Genomic DNA, 27,228 nt, shown 5'->3' on the forward strand with positions numbered 1-27,228 from the left:
GACGACGACGACACACGCACACTGGCGCGACAACCGCATGAGACGGCGTTATCGTGCGTGCGCTCGTGTCCGTCGCGTCGTGGGACGCAAGGCTGTCGTTCGACGCGTCGAACGGGTGGGAAAACCGTGGCGACCGCCGCGGCGGTTCGTGCGCTCGACATCCACCGCCGCGATCGGCAACCGGTCCCCACCCCGGCCACCGCCGTTCCGTGATTTAGCACGCAACGCGTAATGTTCCGCGACAAGTGTTTTTTTTTTTTTTTTTTCCAAGTACGTAAATCGCACGCGTATAAGTTAATCAAATATCAACAAACGTCGCTGCGCGCAACAACTATCGTTTCGATACGTAAAACAACAGTTTTATTATTTATACATTTTATTTTCTCGTTCAACAGATATTCAACAATAATCGAATAAATGCGTAGAACCAATACATTTTTTTTTTCTATTTTTCTGTGACTCGTTATCATTTTCCACACGATCGGAGCACGGACTAGTACCATAGATTAAATATATAGTATATTTGATTTATGCTAGCACGGACTGCACAGATCACTGACCACGATTACAGATTAATACATTTATCGCTGTTCTCGTTTCATAATCGGCCGGGTTCGTGTGTTGATATAAATAACAAATTAGTCTCGTGGTATCGCCAAACAACGAATCAACCGTTTTTTGAGTGAATAATTCATTAAGTGATAGTTTAACGTTAATGAGTTAATGTTACTTCGACAGTTGACATTTTACCGATACGCAGTATGTGAAAACGAAATTAAATGATTTAATAATAAATACTCATGTTCCCCCACACCCCATTAAAAATTATGATAACGAACACTGTGCATACGTCGACAACGTATAGCGATGCGATTTGAGGGATCGGCACTTTCTTCCGGATATCACGTTTCGCCGTCCACCAACCTTCCTCCACGACCTCATATCTGAGAATTTCAAATCGTTTTCGGAATTCGTCCGTGTGCGGACGGGCACGCCGACCGCGATACTCGTACGAATCGTCGTCGTAGTTGTTGTTTGTGCATACGGTTATCGTTTCGAATGCGAACATTGCTCTGCATCAAGGGCGTACCCAAGGGGGAGTTTTCGGATCTGGTTCCCCCCATTGAAATTTCTTTATACTCAACGATTTAACAGTAAATAGTATAATAATAATAAATAGTGTATTTTAATTTCTCATTATCAGATAAAATAAAAATTTTGTGTAAAATATATAAAAAATTCCTGGGTACGCTCTTGCTCTGCATTATTCGTGTCTACAACGTCTCGGTTTTTTTTCGCGCGAGCCAATCAGACATGTAAAAAGTGTGCGATATACTTTGAGGATATTATTGTAAAACATACGTAGGTGTATACAAATCATTTTCAAACTGGTTTCGTTCCCTTGGATATTACATTATGTTTATATACACTTTACCGTACAATGTGTGTGTGTGTGTGTGTGTGTGAGAGAGTGAAAATGTATCTACGATGATTTAGAAAGGTTATACGATCTACGTAACACTGTAACCTAATATCGCTGAAATAACGTAAATTTCGTAAGTATAAAATAAAATTGCGTTTGTAAAATCATAACAATACTTTGTTTCTATGAACCCGGTTCATTCTATGTGCACAGTTTTATCAAAGCTTACGAAGCTTCGTGTTTACATCATATTATAATTTACATTCTTAAGACTAAATCCAACGAAAAATATTATTCTAACTAAAGTAAACATCTTTACAATACGTGTACAATTATTGTTCAGAGCAGTTAGTTTACGTTAGAGGTCGTGAATGTTTATTATTGTTCAATAACTTCATTTATTTATTTTTTTATTTTATTATTTTGTTACGAGCATTTGGAATTTAATTGAATTTTGTATCATCTACTAATTTTTTCATGAGTGTATAATTTTTGAGAATTTTTCTTCGGTAAAATATTGTCGTCAATAATTAATACAATTTTTAAATTACTGTTAACACATATACAGAATATAGAATACAAACTAAATTTATTATTTTTTTATCTCTCAATCTCAAAGAAATAATTAATATAACACAAGCTGTAGTTCAGTGGGTCCCAAACTCTGAGACATGCCTCCCTAAGGAGCACTCCTAGGGTAGGCCCAAGGCAAATATTTATATTGTATATTACATTATAATTTATTTATTTTTAGATCGACATTAATTTGCTTTTATTAAAATATTAAGTATAGTTTGCACCAGTGACGTCCCTAGACCATTTTAAAAATAAAGGCCAACTTCATACATGTATATGTATTCATTTATGTATTTTCCTAGTGTGATATCAATAATGAATAAAAAAAACTAAAAAAAAAGCCTTGGAAAAAATTAGCATAGTATTGAATATACAGCAGAAATACTCAATTTCCGTTTGCTTAGAGTTACTTATCAACCTTAAAACCTTAAAACCTTTGTCTTAGACTATGTAGTTAAGAGAATTAGCGAAAGTGTATTTTGAAAATACGTGTGTCTGTGTGTGTGTGTGTGTGTGTGTGCGCCTCAAACTAGAGTTTATTAATATTATTATTTATTGATACAACAATTTGGTTGAAAATACAAAAATGTTTTGGTATTTTAATATAGAACGGTCTTAATAAAGCTATAGCTTCAATAGCTGTTTGAACAATATTTCAAGCCAACGTTATACTGACACCAACTGTATGTGTCCAACTGTAAGTAAAATAGTCTCTAATACATAAAACCAAAGTGTTAATAACAATTTCGCTATAGATATAATGGCATAGTTTCTGAAAAAAAAAAATTAATAAATACTATAAGTATATAGTTTAGTACATTATAGCCTGTAAGCTTCAATTACCTGTTAGTTTTTGTCTACAAATCCAATTCAATTTTAGGTTTAAGTTGTGAGACTTTTTTTCTCAATCTAAATCACATAAGAAATTCTTCATAATCCCACATTTCTAAATAATCCATTTGATTTTGAAATACACGTTTTTCGTGTTTTTGGCATACCTTCAATATTAAATTCATCTTTATCCGATATAAAGTCGAAATTACAAAACATTTTTGCTTTAAAATTAAATTTAAAATAGATTTGTAGTAAAACTTAATATGATTCGTAAAATAACTTCACATCTGATAATAATCTGATAAAATATTGATTATCCTCTTAACAAAATTCAGTAGTAAAACAACTTGACAAGTTACCAATCACTTTACCAACAACTTTAGGGATATCTAGATATTGTAGAATGGTATTTGTTTAGATATCCAATGGACTTTAAACTTATTAACCTTAAATTATCAATAAATGGTAAAACCAGTCCTAACCAGTCCTTAATCAACTAATTTAATTGTTATACAACCTGTGTATAGCATAAATCTATTAGTTTATAGGTCTATGGTATATATATTGTAAATATTCAATAAATGCTTTTTTAATAAAAAGAAAATAATAAAACATTTTTTTTTCCATTACCTACATTATTTTCTTACATTTTATTATTTTTTAGGAACATTCATATTATTTGTGTCAAAAAAGTACTAAAATACCGTCATAGATTTGAATTATACTAATACCAGTATATTTCTAATATGTTTTACAAAAAAAATGTGTTTTTCGTAGGTATAGCAAATTATCATTGTCTACCCAATGTCAAAAGTCCATAGTATCGATATTAAGTCTTTTATATTTTATCATTTTTCTGACACCTGAAAACTTTTTGTATTTCTATTGTATTTTATTTAAATTATATGTTACAAAAATCAACAAAATATAATAATAATACACATTTTTAATAAAAAAATTATAAACATAATATGTTTGAAAAAAATTAAAGTAACCTAATTTATTTTAATTCAACATTAATAAAAAATTTCAACATATTATGTTTTGAGAGAAACATGGTATTGTAGGTGTATAAAACTCAATAGAAGTATAAATATATTTAACTGCTATTTTTATATATTTTATGAATAGTTCATCACGAACATTTGAATGCATATGCTATTTTTATATGTTGGTAGTCTTAAATACTATGTAAGTATAGTTTTTACTTTGAATATAGTTTTTATTAGAAGCTCGTTATTTAATGTATTATGAATAGCAGACTTATAAATATTATGATTTTATAATGAAATACAAACATAAATGTACATCTTAATTCAGTGCCTATTAATATAAATAATGTATATATATATAAAATAAATAAGCTTAAAATAATATATATTTTTTTTTAATTCTGAGCTGCCCTTATTTTTCATAAAAATTCATACTACACATTTTTGAAAGCCTGATGATATGATACAGATTCTTTCTCTATCCCATTTCCATATGATTTTAATTTTTAATAGTAGTTCTTTTTTATTATTCAAATTGCATATTATAATTAGGTCACTACCAATCTGTTATTATAGTTAAACTGAAAATATATTTATGCCTGGTAAAAATCTAAAAACTATTAACAAATTGTTTACTTTAATGTGGAATATGTAATTTGAAATTTAATAGATATATTTAAGTACTATCAGCTGTTTTGTTTGAACTAGCTTGCTGAAAAACACCTTTATAGTAGTTTTATTTATTAGTATTTAGTAGGTACACACTTATTGAATCCATAGTACACACTTCCAATTTTGGACTACACACTTTGTGTTAGGGTTCACTAAAAAATAGATGCTGACTCTAAGACTTTTACTTTTGTGTAAGCATAACACTTCTCCATTTTTTTGCTAAATCGGCTCGTATGTCGAATATATTATTGTACGATGGAAGAAGATACAGCTCATGACGTCATCAGTCAATTATAATGCGTAGAACAGCAGTTGACAAATTACCATCTCTAATAATTTAAAATTCGAATAACATTAGGTACATCGTGTACAGTGGTGTAGCTATTATAAAGCAAAACGGGACAGTGCCTCGGGGCCTTTGTGCAATTCTGAAATTACTTAATAAAACAATATATATATAAATTATTATAGATAAATCAATTTGATTAGATATATATTAATAATTTAAAATGAATAAAGTAATTTCAATTAAATGATTAACTATAATAATGCAATCTTATAATTATAGTTTTGATAGCAATTAAATGGACTTTCTTTTCACTTTGTATATTTATTGATTATTTATTTATTTTTTATTTATATACTTACTCATAATAAATATTCATATTTGACAGAACAATATTACTTGTACATTTTGAATTTTCATATACAGATAATATTATTCAAGGGACCTAGTTTATTTACTATTCCAGGGCCCTATCCTAACCAGCTACGCCACTGGTCATGTGTATCATATCTGCCTGTTACTCGGACCACCATTGTTCAACGCTGTGGTCCAATAATCAAGTGAATACATTTAATTTACAATATTTTAAATTTAAGTAATAAACATTATTGTGTTAATAAGTTGTTAACTATATATTTTACGAGATTGACGAGCCCTTGGAGTCCCGCAATAGGAAATATTAATCAAGGAACTTTAGAGTATCTAGTACAGAGATAGTCTAACTAGATAGGCTTATGTATATCGTAGTGATTCCGTTAGATAACTATATCGGCAGGCATTCGCTATTCTTAATGAATACCGAATAGTCACGTCACACTATCAAAGGATTCACTGTTGTGTAGTATGATAGAATGATAAAATATATACAACGATAAATTATTGAAATTTATTAGATAATACTGTGAGTATCGACATGTCGATATTGATTTATTGTATTATATTCAAAATCATAAGAAATAAATTAAGTAATAAAATGTTAAAGTGCAATGGGCATTTACAATGATGAAAAGCAAAAATAGATGATTTTTTACAAAATTTAAATTTTAAGTTAAACCTACACACACGTGAAAAATATATGACTATTAATACTTATAATTTATACTTTATTTGTTATTAATATTATTATGATGTAACTGTATTGCTAATATAATTAATTTTAGTCATAGACGCGCAAGCATTTATGGAATAAATATTCGATATCTAGATATTATTGTGCTTTACTTACACGTTTATAACGGTTTTGTTGTTGATTGGCGTGAAAAAATTATAAATTTAATACCTTTTTCATTTTGCCCAGAAGCAAATAAATATCGCATGTAAATTTAAATGATTGTTTATACAAATACAAACCTCATATTAAATAACAAAAAAGTTTTGTTTACAAATTATTTGTTTATGCAAGAATATTTTTTTTAACCATCGATAATTTTGCGTAAACACTATTAGTATTGTTTAAAAATAATCATGTTACCCTGCTAATTTATCATTAAATCTATCAATTTAATTTAAATAATTCGTTTAGATAATATTTTTGTGTACATATTTATATTATATCTTAAACCTCTGATCATAGAAAATATGAAAATTAGAAAATTATTTAAAATAGCCAAATTAAAATGTTTTATTGTTTTTTTTTTTTTTTTACAGCATACTCTGGTAGTCTATACATCCTATGCGTACGCCTTACTTTAATCGAATTGTAAGTAAGACATCTATCGTATTATATAATAAATATACGAATATTTTCAGAAAAATAGTCTTTTATTTATATTGACAATATTTTAATATTAAATGCAAACATTTACTTGATCTTATCTCAATTTTAAATAGTCTATGATTTATTTAAAAACCCAAATTAAGTATATACTTATATATAAAAAGAAAAATTTAAATTTATAATTAATAAATTTAATCGTTCAATTTTGGTATATTTTCAAACCGCTTATATTAATATGAAAAAAATAATTTTCGATCCAATAATCAAGGCACATAGTTTATAACTAAAAGCAATAAGTCAAAAATTACCAAATTTTAACTAGTTGGGTTATTGAGTTAAGTGTGTCGTAAATGTGTATATAACGCTTATATCGTGTTAAGTGTTTACTTTAGATTTCAATATGAAAACCGTTGTAGATTATAGTTTTTTGGTCTATTAATAAATATAAATAACAGTAACTAATGATGTATAGGTTTGTATACTTTATAAATATAAACATGAATATTATGATTATTACAGTACCTATTTCAATACTTTACAATTTATTCGTATGGAATGTTTTTAATATTTTATATATTAAGAATGTAAATTATGTATATGATCCTTCTTAAATATAAAAGGGTGGAGTAAGTATTCATGTCTTTCCATAGAATTTCGATATTTCATTTATAAAATATTATAAATCTAATCAATCATTGTTGCAGTGCTTAAATTGAACAATAACATCGTATGCGACTAAAATTTACATTGCATAAACCGCAAACATAGAATATTTTGTATAAGAAATAAGAAGAATTGAGTGCTTATCGTAAATGAGTTTAATCTTATAATACTATGAATGCTACAGGAAGTAAATGAGTTTAATCTTATAATACTATGAATGCTACAGGAAATACATACGTACACACACAGACATATATATTTTATCTGGTTTGAAGGCTCTTCACTATTGGCGCGTTGGTATGAACTCGCTTTAAACCCGTTCGGCAGGTATACATATTGGCAGGGCTGTTCCGAAGGGGGGTCTTGGGGGTGTCTCTCTCCCCCCCCCCCACACAAACACAACGAAAACACCAGTCGGCAGTCGGACTTGTTTCATTATAGCCTAGAAAGACCTAATTTTACTTACGGAAAAAAAATATTATATATTTCATAATACAGTGTATACACGAATAAAATGTATGTAACTACTTACTGTACAATATAAAATATTATTATATATGTATATATAATTAAATAGTCAATTTTAAGAACGTGCACATATATATATATATATGTTAAAAAGTAAAAATATGACTACATATAGTTAATTATACTACATACATTGAGTAAAAAAATAGTAGTCGGCATTTTTCATAATAATCAACCCCCCTTGATTTTCATCATTGGGACGGCACTGCATATTGGTATTGTTTAATAAAACGTTTCGCGGGTTTCTGGCAACATAAACCTTAAACCAGTAAAGTCTTATATATGTGTGTATTATATACATATAATAAATACTTGGATATTGGTTATAGCGAAGTTCAAGGGATGAACTTCTGGATATTTCCCGCAACCTTAAATGATGATAATTAGGAACTGGATATTGATGATCTAAAAAACACACAAAAATGCCCTAAAGCTAAAAATCAACTTATAAAATTACCAATAAATTCTAATTATGTAAATGAAAGAAATTTAATTTAAAAATAATGATTTTTTTTAGAGATATTATATGTGTGTTATAATAGGTGTCAGAGTAATTTATGAATTGTATTATTAATAAACAATAGTATTCATTTAAATTTTATTTAATTAATTCATTAATTTATTAAAAAATAAAATAGGAATAAAAATTATATATCAAAAATAATCTAATTGATTTTCTTATTGCACTGTTACAAAATACAATTGAAATTTATCTGATAATTTTAAACAAAAAACGATCGATCAGTTAATAAATGTTTGTACATATAGTAAAAAATTTCGTCCAACATCAACGGACGTTATGGGTGCATATTTAAAGTAGATCATGCCACCAGTAATTAAATTTTCTGAAAATCTTCTCGATAAGCGTGTATGATAGGCGTATGTATGGAAAAGTATGTGTTTTATAACTGTATAACAGGCATACGGTAAATCCAGTGCCGTCGTTAGCGAACAAGTAACTGAGACATTGCTTAGGTCCTCACACTTAAAATAAATTTGGGAGCCCTCAATTTGTCAAGTTAGAATAATTAGATATATTTGAGAGTAAGAAAATTGTATTGCTTTTGTCTATGACCTCACAAAAGCTTGCGATGATCTTATCGGTCCACTATACATTTTTTTATAACAAAAACTCCACAATAATAATAATAAAAAAAAATTTGAATACTTAACAAATTTTTAAAATCTAAAATTTGAAAAAAATTTTCCCACATTCAGCAAAAATTATCTAAAAATGCATAAAATGCAAAATGAAATTAGTATATTTTGAATCAAGAAAGCATGAAACAAATTTTTAACTAAGATAGCACTGTACATGATCCAAAGAAAAAAACACCAAAGTTCTTAACATCCTAGCTCTAATATTAATGATTGTAGTTGATATCACTAAAAACTATATCGAGAAATCAAATCAAAACATTTGAGACTTTTTGAACCTTGTTAAAAAAAAATTGTTTTAAAACTATACTTATAAATTAGATACCTATAATACTTTTCATCTATTTTGTTGTATTTTTATTTGAAACAATCTGTAATACAATGTATATTTATGTAAATAATTATAATCTCATCCATCATGGTAAAAACGCGGACGATGAGTTCCTCAACAAGTCGCATTACTTTACGGTCCACATATATTACCATTAGCATCGTGACGGCGGCGTGGCCTATTTCCCGAGCTTGCGCATCAAACCACTTTGAGTATCCGCGCGCATATATACACCGCAATATAGATACACATAAATACGTATTATAATAATATTATGCAACCCGTTGTAGTAACACCCAAGGTATAGGGCGATTACCTGCGCCCAGGTCAATGGTATTTGTACTGTTTACACATATATTTGTTATATATCGAATATAGCGTCATGCATGTATATTATATATATATATATTATATATTATGTTTAATAATATAGACGCTGTTTATGAGGATTACTTTGGGACCAGAAAAAAATGAGCTTTAAAAACTTAGATCCTTATATATGTGAAGGAGCAAAGAAAAATAATCAACAAATTGCACGGTAGAATTGTCGTTCAGTACGCTACGCAGTGTTCAGTCATGGTAAAGATTAACAATGTTTGGGGAGAAACTGAATAGACTATGTATGATAAGTATTTGTAGAAGTGAAAAATTAGAGACTCTAAAGAAATTGATTTTATTAAAGAAGTTATTAACACTTTTGCTCTAAAAAAAGCTAAATTCACCATTGTTATTTTCAGATTAAAATATAATATTAAAATTAAATAAATACATAATTTGGATACTTATTGAATTACCCTCTCAAAATGGATCTATAAAACTTCGTTACTATTTTTAACAGGTTTTGGAATCTATGATTTATCTACTTTAGATGCATGTTTGATTATTTAGTTTTAGTTTTTCTTCCCCGAAAATTAGCCTATGGGTGGCGATGAACGAATATGATATACTTTTATTAGGTATATCATATTATATCATCGGATGCATTTATCATTTCATTCTTTTTATCGAGTTCAATTTTTAGGTCCACGCTATTTTTTTTTTTTTATTCGTGTTATACACATATATTATGCATATCTACAGTACGAGGATAAAATGTATATCCGGGAGTTAAGTCTTTCGGCTGCATCTCCCTGCGACCATTATACGAAAATATGCAACCATTGCTATATACTTCTTTTTTAATACAACACTGTAACATACATTTAAAATCTTGTCCCTATAAAGTGAATGTTTTAAAACTTAGAACGCAGTTATATATTATGAGACATAAGTTTATAAAAATTTCGAAATATACACATATTATAAAGTATAGTTATCATGAAAACCATGTACCTATTTATTATACATAGTTATTAATTCAGTTAATTCAATTGATCGATAATTTTTTAGTCATTCTAATACATTTATAGGTTCATGAAATCTCGAGTAATGTTTAAAATAAATATCTATATTGTATGTAAATATAAATAAGATCATTCAATTTATATTATGTATAATAATCAAAAGGCAGAAGTATAAAACTGAAGTTATTTTTATATTTTATCATGATATTCAATTTTGAAAAATAGCGTTTTGTTATAGTAACCGTATAGAATCATTAAATTAAAAAAATTATACCATTTCAACAAAAAATAAATATATATAACAATGAGCCCCATAAACGTGGGCTTGGATGTCAAATACTGGTCCTTCTTAGATATGCCATTGATAATATTATATTGATGGCGCAACTGCCGAAGTACGTATTTCATTGAAAAATTAAAGTAACCTGTTGCCATTTTTTATATCTGTCTACGTAGTAATTTATTTAGATGTATTATTTATCTTTGGTAGTAATTGATCTACTTCATAATGATTTAATTTAAAATATATTTTAATTCTGCATTAAGTCTTAAGTTTTCATATTTTCTCTTGAGTTCTACATTTGTAGGAAAACAATAATACAAACATTGATTTAATCAAATCAATTTTTGTGCTATTTTTGAATCTTAAATATATTTACTTAAATTGATGAAAAACGAACGCGGATTTTTACATGGCAGATTAGGTATAATATTGCTAAATAAAATATAGCGTATGCCTAAAAAAATATTAGTATCCCTTAAAACTATTAATTATTTTATATCAAAGAAATATTATTATTAAAGATAAAAACGTTCTTAGAAGCATTTTTCAGTAAATGGAAAATATTCAGTAATTTAGCATTATAAGGCTTTGTAAATGTCACTGTACCTTCTAGTAAAGCTACAGACAGGGTCAGCTTTAGCTTTTTTAGCGCTCAATGCAAAAATTATTTTGGCAATCCTCCATCTTAAACAACTTAAACGTATAACTTAAACAGGCAAAATTTTAATATATATTATAACCTAAGTCTCATTCATAATCAAAAATGTTCAAAATAATTTTTAAACGTGCATATTTGCCACATATTTGTAAATCATTTATAGAAAAAAAACACAATAATCATTTTAATAATTAAGTGATAGTTAATAAAACTGTACGTAATTGTACCTATAAGCATGGCCAATCCTTGCATGCCGATAGAATAATAAATAATGATAATTTTAAAAATAATCAAATTTATATTGAATCACATTTTGAAATTCTTTTTTTTCTATCTATTGTAGATAATTTGCGTCGCCAACGATTGATCAAATTTAATTATAATTTTGACGCCTCTCACGTGCCCTTCTGATTTTTGCGCACTGTTTCGTCACACACGTCGATCGTATCTAAAGCCGGCCCTAGTCACAGACCATGGCTCCATGTTCTATGAATGTATACCTTGTCCAGTGGCGTAGCCAGAAAAACATTTGGGGGAGTTTAAATTTTCATCATTTTTATAAGTCTATGAAACATGTTGAAATATAAAAATTGTTACCATTTAATTTATTGAAATTGTGAGAATTGTTTAATGATGGACTTGATTTACCATTATACTTACGTCTTAAAAATTTTTTTTTTCTTACAAAATAAGAAAAACATTTTGGGGGAGGCTTATAACCTGTTAACCTCCTCCTGACTATGCCACTGACATTATCTATGCTAGGTAATAGGGTAAGGGGGTTAAATTTTAGGGAGTTAATCTCGCAAAATGGCTTTAAAAGTTCGTATATGTTGTTTGAATCTTTATTGCATCGCTAAAATGTAATATATACTTAGATTACTATATTAACGCTCTACACTAGATTATATGTCACCAATCATACGTATAAGTTTTTAGTTTTTAACAACCTATATATGAATATGTAATAAAACCATTAACAAAGTTAATATTTGTGATCTCAGTGTAATATTTCATCACAATCACTCACGTTTTAACTTTATAGGTTTTAGTCGTTCTGACTCGTTGCGATTTTTCGCTAGAAAGTTAGTATTATTCTATGAAATTATAATACATTGGTATAAATAATAATGTATAATTTAATCTTCGAAAGAATGGTGAAAATATATTCAACGGAAATCAAGTTTTCAAACGAATCAATAACATTAAATCATTAATGTCTATACAGTTAATTATTATAAATTATACCTATATGGTTAAAATTAAATACATTTAATATTTCAGTATATAATATATTTTAAACTATAATATAAATTATAATAATAAATAGACACAATTAAATAAAAAATCACAAACTTTAAGACTTTTTTAAATGGAATATTACTTCTATAATCTAAATGATCTAAATGAAATACATTTTTTTATCAGATATATTTTTATCATGTTATTTGTTTGTACTTTACTATAGGAAACTATAAAACATTTCAGATTTATCATTTATAGGACCTATCAGCTTAATTTAAATTAAATTACTTCGAAAAATCGTTTTTAAGTGTTTACTATGTGTTTATTATATAATTATTATAAAGTAGATATTATATACTTATTTAATTATACCATACAGTTAATTATTCGATAAACATTTATTCTGCTTACTAACAAATTATTGTACATGGTAAAACCTACATACGTACAACGTATTACATCTCATCGTTTAATTTATAAATATCATGAGTCTTTAGACTAATAATAAGATAAGTCAAAAAGATAATGTTATCCTGGTCAAGTTTTAATAACTTTTAATCAAATTTTAAGGTATATTATCAAATACTACACAGATGGTAGATTTTTAGATGTCAGATTTACAGTGGAAAACTATTTGAGAAAAAATTTTCATTCCCCGTCGCTTTTATGAAACACAGTCCAGGTTATAAACTAATTTTCGTATCCCACTCAGTGCATTATATTATATTTATTACATGGTTACGGAGAATGGATAGAGTGTACCTAACGTGAAATGTTGTACAATCGTTTGTGAGTGCACGTGAAACTTTCCCCGTGTGTTGAATAGGACGCGCCCGTCGCACTGCATTTAAATTTCCGTAATATATGTTTATTTGAATTAAAGGAAAAGAGAAAAAATATGTTATAAAACAACTATTACACAAAAATTAACATAGCGTTTCCTATGTAATTTCTACACATTATTTATGTTAAATTACTTTGTATGCTATAAATGTAGTAAATAGAATTACTAAAATCATTTGAATCAATATCAATGTTTAAAATGTTTGTAAAATGGCTATGTAAAATATATTTTTCAACAAAACATATTGTATTGATTCTGATTCAAGTCTTTTCAAAAAACAGAAAATGAAATGTATTTACTATTTTTATTAACAATTATGTTATAATTTAAAATTTCTATATGATTTTCAAATCCACGATACAATAATTATTATGACATGCATAAAATTAAACCAATGAAAAAATATAACTATAAGGTACTTTGGTCTATTACAGGTTATTAAATGCAAATTATCAAACATGATGAAGGTCATAATAAAATATACGTTTTATATTTTTTACTCATAATAATATTCCTTAATAGTTAATAATGAATAGTTCAATTACACAAGTATTTTTTTTTCTTATTTTGTAGTATACATGATGCACATAAAACAACATAATCATTCTAAATGCGAAAATATTAAAAAAATATTTTTTTCTTAATAAACTATGTTATCATTGATTCATTGTGATTTTGTATAAACCTTATTTTTGTGTACCTATATTAATAAAATTATTTAAAACTGTTACAATTACAATTAAATAATAACAGAAGTGAAATTCGTGACTAGCGAAGTGTTTCAGTGCTTATTAGAGTTTGTCCTCATTTAACTTTTTTATGTAAATATAATATGCTAGTATTTAGGATTATAAAAATATAATTTTAAAAAGAAAAATTATATATCAAGTACATACATTAACTAATCTTATAAACCCTTATTTTTGTAATTTATTAATTATCGGGTGATTTTTTTTTTTTTAATAATAATTTATTTTCAATATATAGATTAAGTATTGATTCACGGTTCTACGCTCGTATAAAATAAATTATTTGTTTTTTTTAAATTTTAATAAACAAAAATTAAAATTTTGGAAATTAAATATAATATTGTGTATCTAATTGTACGTAATATGACACTAGGCAAACATAATATACATTCGAATACAATTTTGAAAGTATTTAATTTATATCATTTAAATTATTTTAGTAAAAACAAATACAAAATGCATTTATTTGCACGATTTAATACTGTATGTTTACTCATAATTTCTACAAATGGATTTTTTGTCTTCTCTATTTTAATCGTTATGATTTTAATGTTTACAATACATATAACGATATGTACTTTAATATGTATTCATGTACATTTTATTAAGAAAAATATATTTTTATTCACATTAACATACAGCATGACTAATTTCAAAATAATATTGAAAAATGAATTTAAAATTAAAAGAAAACAAAAGTATACTTTTTTATTTATAAAAATTAGTGGCATATTTAGAAGGGAGATGGGTTCCGGGTCTCAACCCCCTCTCAAAATCAAAAAAATCAAAATAGATTTTTATTTACGATCTCTTTAAAATGCACTATAGTTTATAATAATACATAACTTATATTTACAAGATTTCGGTACAAAAAAAAAAAAAAAATCAAAAATTGGATTCAAAAGTCATAAATGACTTTCTATAGGTACAGTTACAAAGGGAACAATAATTTGTATTATATTTGATATTATATGTTTACTGTTTATATATTTTTATATTAAATTATATTGTAACTTTTAATGGTGAAATAATGATAAAATTGGGTTTTACGAGGTACCGTCATTACAATTATTTTATAATAAATCGATATTTAGTTAGAATGTTATAAACTTACTTACTTTTTAAAAATAGAGGGAACCTTCACAAAATAAAAATATAATACTCCACTAATTATAATAATAGTAATAATAATCATAATAATGTAATATTATATATTAATACATAATAACAGTATTAAATAGTATAATTTAGGTATCATACAATTAAATAATGAATGCAGTCACGGAGGATTAAGTTCTCAACGTTCTTACACTCATTCATAAACTTTCTTTTTTAAATTGAATTAGTAAAAATATTTGAATATATAAATCAGTAGTCAACCTTTTTGAAAGCTGCCGCCCTTCTAGAAACATAATATTTTTTAACGTCTACCTCCAAAAAAAAACCCCAAAACAACAATAGTTAGTTCATTTCACTTCACTCAGAATCTAAAAAATAATAAGAATATAATGAAGATAAAAAGTTTGAAAACAATAACAGGTAAACAAACGCATGTCAACTTAGCTGATAAGTATTTATATTTTATTAACTTGCGTTTATGTTATAGATAAATAGATAAAACTATATTGTTTAAAAACAATAAGTCAACAGATAAACAAATAAAACAGATAAGTCATGACGCAAATCTCAGCATAATATCTGTACTTCAGTTTCTATTTTTCTTCAGTTTTAATGTAAATATAATATATATTATGCTCAACATTATACTAACACCCAATATTTGCCGCCACCCCCCTATCATCTAAAACAAGTTTAGCTCCCCTCTAAGTCTCTTTACCGCCCACCAAGGGATGATATCACTCACATTGAGAACCACTATAATACTCGTATAGCTATATTTTTTATTGATCTTCAAGCTTCAACTACAATGGTTATTAGTTAAAAACTATAATATTTCTGAGTTTTTAACAATATTTTTTATTTCGTAAATTTGATGTTCTTAATTTCTAAAATTAAATTAATTTATATAAACATGCTTGTTTTAGAAAATTTATCATTTTATCTATTGCTTTTAATTTTGGTCCTAGGTTTTCATGTATTTGGTCTAGTATGTTGTTTTCATTTTCTTGTGTTTTGTATTAACGAAATTTGGTTAAAATATGTTACGTAAGATCAATGACATTGATCAAACATGATGGAGGTTCCTCTTTGGCCATCAAGTATTCATGAGTAGATAGCTTTTTATAGGAAATCTATAAAAGTAACCGAATATTGAAATAAAAAGACTATGCATTTATTTAATGGAATTCTTCTTCTTCTTCTTCTTCGTGATATTCGACCTTCAAGACCTGATCTCCAGCATAATAGTCTCCAGTTTACTCTTTCTAATAATATTACTTCCTAGTCTTTTCTAATCTTACCCTTCTTACGACCTCTCTTATCCTATCTTTCTCTTGTAATTTTTGACATCCCATTTGACTTTTTTCTCGTGGAGTATTTTATTTTACTGTTCTCAGCCACAATTCTTCCTTACGCCATGCGTGTCCTGAACATATGAATCGTCTCACGATATCTTCTACTCGGGTGTTGATATAATTCTTTCATTTCTCTAATTTTTCTGATTTTCCAATCTCTAGTATTACATGGGTCATATATTATTTTGGTTTTTTTTTATTCAATATAATTATAAATAAATAGTATGTTGTTATAAGAAATTGACGACAAATCATAATTAAAAAATATTGGAAACCCTGACTATGCATCTGATATGTGGATAAATAATCTTGTCTTTATGGGTAAAATTTAACCCCGCACAGTTACACAATAACCTAACCATAATGCTCAAATGTTTATATTATAGTTATTGTTAGATTTATTCAATAAAATCTTATACAAAAATAATTTGTTGCCTATGTAATTTAAATATATATCCCATGAATACTCGATCAATTAAAATTAATAATTATTACTTTTCTTATTTTCTAATAAATATCTATAGTCTACATATATATTAAATCAACTAAAATAATGAATTCAGATACATTAGTGTGATATTTAATTTAATATTTCATAAATTAATATTAACAAGTATTAAATTTATGGTTGGAATCTATTTTGTATACGAATTCATTGAAATCAATAATTGAAATATGTAACTTTTGATTGCTTAGGTAACATATTTATGAAATATATTTCGAATATACATTTTTTGACAACATTTATATTATTAATTATTTATTTAGTTTAAATTATATACATTTAAGTGAAGGCCACTTTTACTACTTCTTTAAAAAATAAATCATTGAATTATATATGAGAAGTCAAGGTATCAAGAAGGCCGTTTGTGGATGAAAAATAATAAAGTTAAAAAAAACACATCTTATGAATCGATTAGTTTTAATTATTAAAATTCATAAATAAGTTGTATGTACCATATTACTTATTCAGTACTTCGCACTTACTTATGTCTTAAATAAACTAAATGTTTAGTATACAATGTTAATAAAATATTTGTTTAAATTGATTTTATAACTGTATGATCTTTGAATAAATAATCACTATTATAGTTTTATTTTCTACTAATCCGACATGTCTTCCAACAATTATAAAATTACCGTTACTGGTTACTGATATTTTGTTGTATTTCCAGTTCTTAAAATATCTGATTAAATATCCAACCACTTGATTCGCATCTATAGATCCATCGTCACAAGTTTTTTTGAAATTCAAAACTTAAAACCGGTAGTTATTAGCTTTTATAATTCTCAAATTTAATCCCATAAAAAACGAATTAAAAATATAAAATTAATTTTATCTGAATTCAATTTTGTACTCTCATATATTTATATTATTTTGTAGATTTGGTTTATTACAATAATATTTTTACCTATTTTAAAATGTAAGTAGGCACCTACTTAAAAACCCTCAACAAAATTATAGCTAAAAAAATAACAAGCTAGAAATCGTACCGTACTTCCACGTCAATTTGTTTATAACTACTAAATTCATATACCAGCTCTTAAAAGTTAAATTGTACAGAAGGTCTCAACCCATAAATTCATTATAAAATAAATAAAACGTGTAAGAGAATTATATTTATTTTTTCTTTAATACGATAAAATGATCAAATAAAATTAAAAATTGTTTTAATCTAATCTTAATCTTATATGCAAATAAATTACTATTCTTATATCACTTGTATTTGGAATAAAATTATTATTAACTTTTTTATTAATTTTAATAAAATTCGTTATAGTTCAATATCCATGTTAAAATAACATCTACAATTTTATTATCAATACGTAATTAAATGTATTACTATGTTTTTTAAATGGTATAGATATTACATTTTATCTCTTTTTTTTTTTTGATAATATTCGACCTATTATTATGAACTTCACGCATGTAATATGTTTAAAATTATTTATTGATTACTATAAATAAACACTAAAATATTTAAATAAATTTTTAAATATTATTTAATGAAAAAAAAATGATCTAAATAATCTAACCCAAAATCCAAATACCCAATAGATAAACATCTATGAACTATAATAGGTACCTAATGGCATAATCTACCTATTATATATACATATCAATGCATTAGTTAAATAATTATTAATATTTTTACAGTTGTGATTAAAATCAATTTTATTTAAACCACTTTATTATTTTATTATACACTTTATATATTATTATTTGACTTTTTGAGTTTTAAATTCTATCAATATTAAATTATACGTTCATTTGCAATTTAAAATTCAAATTTATCATATAATATTGTGTTTATATTTTAAATATTTCTCATTTACATGAAAATAATAAAATTAAACCATAAAAGTAATGTATCTATTGGTGTAGGTATTGAAAAAATGATTTGCCAAAGATTAATATACTTTCAATGTATATTTTTCCTGAACATGTGTAAGTACATTAAATAATATTATACCAATTATATATTGCCTATACATGCAAAATATATTCGTATTATCGTGTTCACATTGTGTCATACATATATACTGAAATAATAATTACAGTATTTAACTTATAACTATTTGTCCTACGTTACAATTTACACTCACTAATGACAAGTGACATATATGCTGACAAAATAATACATTCATTATTTTCCTTTATAATATTTGTTTGAACAATTTCATTATTTATTGATTAACGTCAATGATTTATTATGAACAACACGTTTGTTTGATGACTACGTGTACATCACACATAAATTTAGCGAAATTGTGCTTTTTCCAAATTTCCACTACATACAAAATACGATTTCGCCAAGTGAATGTGACATATAATAAACCAAATGATTCAAAGAGATATTAAACTTATATATTCTAATTTATAGAAGCTTTTAAAGTATTTATATTTTATACCTGCATAACAGACCCAAAATATATTCAATCAAATTTCTTTTCTTTTCCTTCATCCAAAAACTTTTTGTAAATTGTATTTATTGCTTAATTTTTTTTCCCCTAATACTTAAATGTACGTTACTTTACGTTTCTGAATTTTTTTTCACAGCATAATAGTATCATTGTAACTAGGTAGGTACCTAAACTATGCTTCGTAACTTTGACAATCAATAAATACTCAACTTTAAAATAAGCTACTGAAATTACAGAAACGTATGAAAAAGCTTTTTTTTCTGGTACCTACCAACTGCTAATAATATAATTAAAAAAATGTATGCAAAAAACAATCAACAGATGTAAAAAGGAAGCATAATTTGTCAAAAATTAAAAAATAAATAATACCTAAATTGTATGATTTCAAAAACGATTGCTGTTATATTATTATTTATACATATAACCCATTTCAAATTATTCATTAAATTATTCGAATAATTATTATTTTATATCAGTTATTACACTATCAATTAATCTACTATGGTCATTGAATATCGATTGTGAAACTATTCAAGTTTAATCAAGGGCGTACTTAGAATTACTTCTAGGGGGGGGGATGAATAAATTTTTTTCTTTAATTCAGGCCCAACATTTACAAGTAAAATTTTTGGTAATATTTAAATCTGGTGAATCCTTAATAATTGAAGTTTTTTTTTTAATTCTATGCCGGATCTACTTAGAATCGATTTTTGTGTAGTTTTTTTTTAACACTTGTCAGTGTTTTGAAAGTTACGCTTGTGTTTTATTTGATTTTTCATTAAGTTTAGACACGATAAAAAGCCCAATTCAGTATTCACAGCCACGCGTAATTTGATTCGTTATAAAATGATCCACATTAAAAAAAATTGAAATTTGTATCTTACTAATAATCGATTCCTTAAATACGAATTCAGGAGGGGACGATCGCGCATTCGCCCCCCTAAAATACGCCACATAGTTTAATCAATAGTTTAAACCAAGGCACAGAATTTATTCTGTCTATAGTCTATAATACTTAGAGGCATAAAGTACTTATAATAATTAACAACTGTAATATACGAATCATACGATACTTATCATAAATAGCAAAACAATTATTCCAATGTCCTGATATTATTACACAATATTTAAATCAATGTACTCACTGCATAATAACTGCATATTTATAACTGTAAGTACTTAATATTATGAATTCCTAACATGGTAAAGTATATTTTACAGTACCGTAGCTACCCTCCGTGGCGCCCTGGGTGAATTTGATTTTGGTGCCTATATTATACATAAAACCAATTGTAATTAAATTAAAATTTTAGTATTGGAATATAATATGAAACAAAAATTAACTAAAATGCTGCGTCATTGGCAATCGCCTTTTTCGCCAACCTCTAGTTATGGCACTGATTTATACTTTTTATAATACCTATATTGTGGTATAATATTAAATATTATAGTTAATGTGCTGCCATAAATTCACCAGAGTAGTTTATAACAATTTTCAGTTGCCAACTTGTAAATTAGTCTTATCATAGTATAATCTTTAACTGATAACATTATCTTTTATCTAAAACTCTTGACGTTTTTTCTGTATACGTTTTCTAATGTAAATTTTAAACTTTTGAGTATTATACTAAATATTTTGATTTTATTAAATACATCAATATACAATCAATATATAGGGTTAAAGTGTACATATCAATCATTTAATATGCCAAAGAAGAAGACTGGACAGAGAAAAAAAGCAGAGAAGATGAGACTTCGACAAAAAGGAATTAGGTCTGCTAAAGACAATCTGTCTTTGGCTAAACATCCTTGCAATGCTTCGATGGTAAATTAAATAACATTAAACTACAATGATTGTATTATAATGATAAACAAATGGGTGATAGTTTTTGATTATTAAAACATAGGTTATAAAAACAAAGTAATTTAGGTAAAATATATGAACATTTTATATATTATAAAGCAAAACAAAAGAAAAAAATTATTTGAAAAATATTAGTATTATTGTTTTCTACATGCCATATCCATATACTGAAATAATTTTTTCCTTTTGCTGTAACCATATTGTATAGCAGTAATATTAAATGTTGACTTAATTGTATAATTAAATAATTAAAATTTAAATGTAATATTGCTATACAGTAATTTTTTAAATTAAAATGTGATTTCAGAGGTCAGTACTGCTATAGCAGTACTAAAAATATCACTGCTATAGCAGTAATCGAAAGTGATGTTTTAAGGATAGTCTTGTTGAAAAATAATAAAATGAACTGTCCATCAACGTGTTAATGGTTATAAAGAATACCCATTTGATTAACATTATACAATACATGAAATAAGAAAGAAATATTATTAATTATACAATTTGTTTCAATTTTCTAACATACAATTTTTATTTTCAGGAGTGTGATAAATGCAAGAAGTGAGTTTTGTTGTATTTGGTATACTACACATGGGCAGAACTAGAAAGATGAATAGGAAATTAATATGTATTTACAGAATAACGAAATATATAATTTTAGTAAATACATATGCATATGAAAAAGAAGAGAAGACATATGTATATTAGTTATAATATATTTTAAAATTATAAAATAATTTATAAGTTCAATATTTATTTGACCAATCTTCAATTTAAGGCATATCTATTAAGTATTAATTACTTAATATGTAACATATTTAAAGAGGAGAAAGCCAAAGCTTTTATTTTTTAATTTTTATTAATAATTTATTAACATTTATTTTATCATTTGTTTAAAATATAAATAAATTTATTATTTAATATACAATTTTCATTATTTTACAGTTAAATATTTATTAATTTTATTGAATAATGATTAATAGTATATAAATATATCATTAAAATTATAACTTTCTTTATTTTTTAACCTATTCTTATATTTAAATATAATATTTAAAATCTATACAAAATAATATATACAATATTTACATAAAGTAAATAGATTTATAGAGAAAGAAAAAAGACTTGGAACATTCTAATGATGGAAGTAATCCAATGATACGACCCTTGAACAAATTATAACTTAAAACCATTTTATCTATAATTTATTATAATAAAATAAAAATTAAGAATTATTTAGTGGTTAATACATAAATAAATAAACAAATAAATTAGATATAGAAATAAATAATTAAACACTTAGTCTGGAGTATTATTATATTTGTAGAGTACAACCTGTTTCAAATTTTATAATCAATCATCAGATGTATACAAAATCAATAAATCGTGACATATACATTTTTAATTTTAAACTAATCATACTTTACAAATATAATTTTACTTCAGGTTAAGCATTTATTTATTTATTATATTTTCATAAATAATAATACTATTTGGCTATCTTAACTACCTGCATTTGATGGTAGATATAATTTAGTTACATCTTCATATTTGGTTACTATCATCGTAATATGCACGTATATCATTATACTATTTAATTTTAATTTTGAAATACAAAATGTATTATTAAGGTAAATTTTACAGGAGTGTAGTGAGACAAATCATAATTTACGGTTCGTAGTATTGGGTGGTTCACAGAAAATTCGCAGAGTATAGAGTGTTGCAGAAATAAGAATGCTTTGATGGATGAATGAAGTGACAAGAGAAGATAGTTTTCAGCAAGTGATGTGGCGAAGAAACAAAAGCACTAGGAGTGGTTATGAAAATGAATGTTGAAGGGAAAAGAGGAAAAGGAATATAAAGAATGAGATAGATTGATACAACAGAGAATGAAGACTGTTGGTGTGTGCATAGACGATGTAAAATCAAGATGAGTAGAGGTTTAGAAAAAGGATGGCCAATCGCAAATAGTTGAGAGAAAGGCGAAAGAGTTGAAGAAGAATACAGAATATAACCAAATAATGTCATAATTTATATTTATAACATTTGTAAACCTTTAATATATATATGTTTCTTAAATTAATATTTTAATCTATGAACAATTTTAATCATTAGAACTTCTTAAGTTTTTGATAAAAATATCTTGAGTTTGGAAAAATGCTATTGCTCAGTTTTTTTATATAAATCTCAAGTTTTCAAATTAAAATATAAAATTGAAAAATATTTTAATTATATTTATTACTATGCATTTCGATGATAATATTGAATAACAATAATTGTTAAGTAGTATAACACAATGATAGAAATCTAATACTCGTAGTAGTCGTGATAACCAAAAAATACTTAAATAAATTTTACTAAAACTATGAAAAAAAAAAAATTAACCGTTATTTTAATTAATTTAATGTTCTGGAGCATAATATTTTTCTGAAAGGTTTGGTGTATAATATTAATTATCTAATAATTGATTTGTACGAGTCTATATAAGTTTAAAGTTTAGGAAATATTAATATACTAAGCTAAAAAATTTAATTTAGATTTATATTATTGTTCTTTATTTCCCTAATGTAAACATCAAATAAAATTTGTTAAAATAATTAAATAATTGACTATACAATGAATAAACAATAAAATATTCTTTTTGGTGATTTACAATACATATTTTCTATAAAAAAAATTGTTTTTATTATTCAAAAAAATCACTCAATTAAAATTAATGATTTGGTTTAAAGTAAATGTATTAATTATATATTGAAGTATAGGTTTTTTATTTAACTAATTTTATATTCTTAAGAAAAAATTTAATGTATATTTATATTCATATAAAAAAATAATAGTAATATATTCAATGATATAAAAAAAGAAGTTAATATATTTAATTTCATTATAGAAAACAAAAAAACAGAGCATTTTGTTATTTTTGTCAGAATTTACAACGTTTACCTCAGTGTGCTAGTTGTGGTAAAATTAAATGCCTCATGAAGTCTGGAGATTGTGTGGTAAAACACCCAGGTGTTTATACAACAGGAATGGGATTAGTTGTATGTAAAATATATTTTCAATAAATTGAATTATTTAATAACTAGAAATTTCAATTTTAGGGTGCTATATGTGATTTTTGTGAAGCATGGGTGTGTCATGGCCGAAAATGTTTGACAACTCATGCTTGTGTTTGTCCCTTACAAGATGCAAATTGTGCTGAGTGTGAACGTGGAACATGGGATCACGGTGGTCGTATATTTATGTGCTCATATTGTTCGGCTTATCTTTGTGAAGATGATCAATTTGAGCATCAAGCTTCATGCCAAGTTTTGGAATCTGAAAATTATAAATGTAACTATAATTTAATTATAAAATTTAATTATTTTGGTGAAATTATGAACATCATCAACTATACTAGATGCACAGGATGTTTTTCTGGTGGAAATATCTCCGTAAATATTATTATTTTTTCTTTTGTAATTTTATAGTTCAGAGCCACTTGAAAAATGTAGTATATACATTTTTTTTAAAACATTTTGGCTTAGAATAATTACATTTTAATTTCTATAAAATGGCAAAATAGTTATTTAATTGAAAATGGTTGAAAATTTTTTAAATTACCGCAGTTGAATATCCAATAATAGTTTTTATTTTTATAATTAATATCAATACAGAAAAAATGGGTATACTTTATCTTATACAGTTAGGCATAATGGCTATTGTAATAAATTAGCTAAATTAGGAAATTGTTATCTCTTCCTGAGTATATTGATGGGTTTGTTTATATAACACATTTGTGCGACTTACTGAGTGGTGAATGAATGCCAGTATGTATAATATAGCTTCTATTGTTGAAAAGGTTATCAATTATTAGTATATATTTATTGTAATTGCCATTATAACTTTCCATGTCCACAATTATTTTTAAAACTTACTTTATGTATATCTATGAAACCAATCATTATATAATTAATTTTGATTCTTTAAAATCATCATTTCAACTATTTCACAAATGTATAGAAATTGAATATCCATAAGTTATTTTTCTTAGCTGGTTAGTGATTGAAAATACTAAATTGATATTACTTTTTCATGTAATTTCTTACTGTAAAATTATACAAAAATAAAAATAAATTATTATTCATAGAGATATTTCCATTGTTCTATGCTGAACCACCCTGTGTATATATTAAATCAAATATTTATAAACCATATGCATAAAATTATAATTATTACAGGTCAGTCATGCAATAAGTTAGGACAGTACAGTTGTTTGAAATGTAAGGTTTGTTTTTGTGATGAACATATTAGATGTAAACGTTTTAAGTATTCTGAAAAAGATAGGAATTATCCATGTCCAAAATGTTCTTATCCGACGGCTGAAGTCAGTGATCTATCATTATCATGTAAGTTTATTAATAATAAGTGTCAATTTCATTTATTCACTTTAATAAACTGGTATATAAGTAGTTAATATAATAATAAAAAATAAGTTTTACTAAAATTACTCATTACTAAAATGTATTAATATTTAATCATCTATTCAAGTTTTATTTAAAATTCATTACATTTAGATGATGTCTGATGATGATAATTATTGTACAATTATATCTATTTTACCTCAATATTGCTATCTTTTGAATTGGTTAAATAAAAATATTATAATAAACTTGTCTAGTTTAAATAATTTAATTTACAATTTAAGCTAAGTACATCAATATGGTATGATTACAAGATAGTGAATAACTTGTAAACAATTTATAAATATTTATTGGTTTTCTAAATAAATTTTTAGATACATAGAAAAGGAAAATATAGACTCATAGGCAATAATAATAATAATATAGTTGATTTTTTTGTGTAAATTTTTTATTAAATAGTTAATACTATCATCAGCTGGGTTTTCTACAAAATCAATAAATTGTATAAATATAATCTATTATAATATTGATATGCTCTTAATATTATTAAACAAATAAAACATAAAACCATTAACTAATCACTTAAAAAAAAAAAATTAACTTATTGTTTTTTCTTAAACTTAAGTGTTAATATTTTAATAATATATATTATTTGAACGAATCATAATTTTATATTTAGCTCGTAATCATAAATATGGTCGTCAAACTTATGAAGAAGGTGATGATGATGATGACTCATATGCTTATGGTGGATATGGAGCTAGTAGCTCTGGAGCAAGTCATGGATATACTTATGATGAAGGTACTTGTTTATTATATTATTTCTATCTAGTATTAAAACATTATTATTAAATCTTATAAAACAATTTTATTTTAATAGCTGAATATAGTGATGATGATGAAGATGATGACAATGATTACTCTTCAGACGATGATGATGATGATGATGATGATGATGAAGATGATGATGAAGATAATAATAAAAACCAAGCAAAAGCAAAAAAATAAAATATTGTTTGCTAGTAAATAAAATACAAAATTTATCTATTTTATTAACCAATCTTTATTATTTCATTGATAAACATACAAAATATTAGCAAAAATGTTATGATAACCTATGATTTTTACAAAATGTATTTCTGAAAATAATTATCAATATTATAGTACTGGTTTGAATTTTAATTGGAATTTCTTTGTCATAGTTTTATGTTATTTAATATTAGCCCAGATAAATTTACCGATATTTAACTACTATTTATTTTC

At 25.4% G+C, this 27,228-nt stretch overlaps 1 protein-coding gene across 1 annotated transcript; it reads left to right on the forward strand.

Moving 5' to 3' along the window:
- The first annotated feature begins 21,261 nt into the window (after positions 1–21,261).
- Positions 21,262–26,973, forward strand: LOC112681722 (zinc finger protein 330 homolog). Its single transcript, XM_025552016.1, has 7 exons — positions 21,262–21,526; positions 22,104–22,123; positions 24,453–24,603; positions 24,664–24,895; positions 25,783–25,950; positions 26,645–26,767; positions 26,846–26,973. Exons 1-7 carry the CDS (start codon positions 21,407–21,409, stop codon positions 26,971–26,973), a joined length of 942 nt encoding a protein of 313 aa, XP_025407801.1. The 5' UTR covers positions 21,262–21,406.
- Positions 26,974–27,228: the final 255 nt, after the last annotated feature.

Source organism: Sipha flava, unplaced genomic scaffold, assembly GCF_003268045.1.
Source record: "Sipha flava isolate LNK unplaced genomic scaffold, YSA_version1 195_pilon_pilon, whole genome shotgun sequence".
Taxonomy (NCBI): Eukaryota; Metazoa; Arthropoda; class Insecta; order Hemiptera; family Aphididae; genus Sipha; species Sipha flava.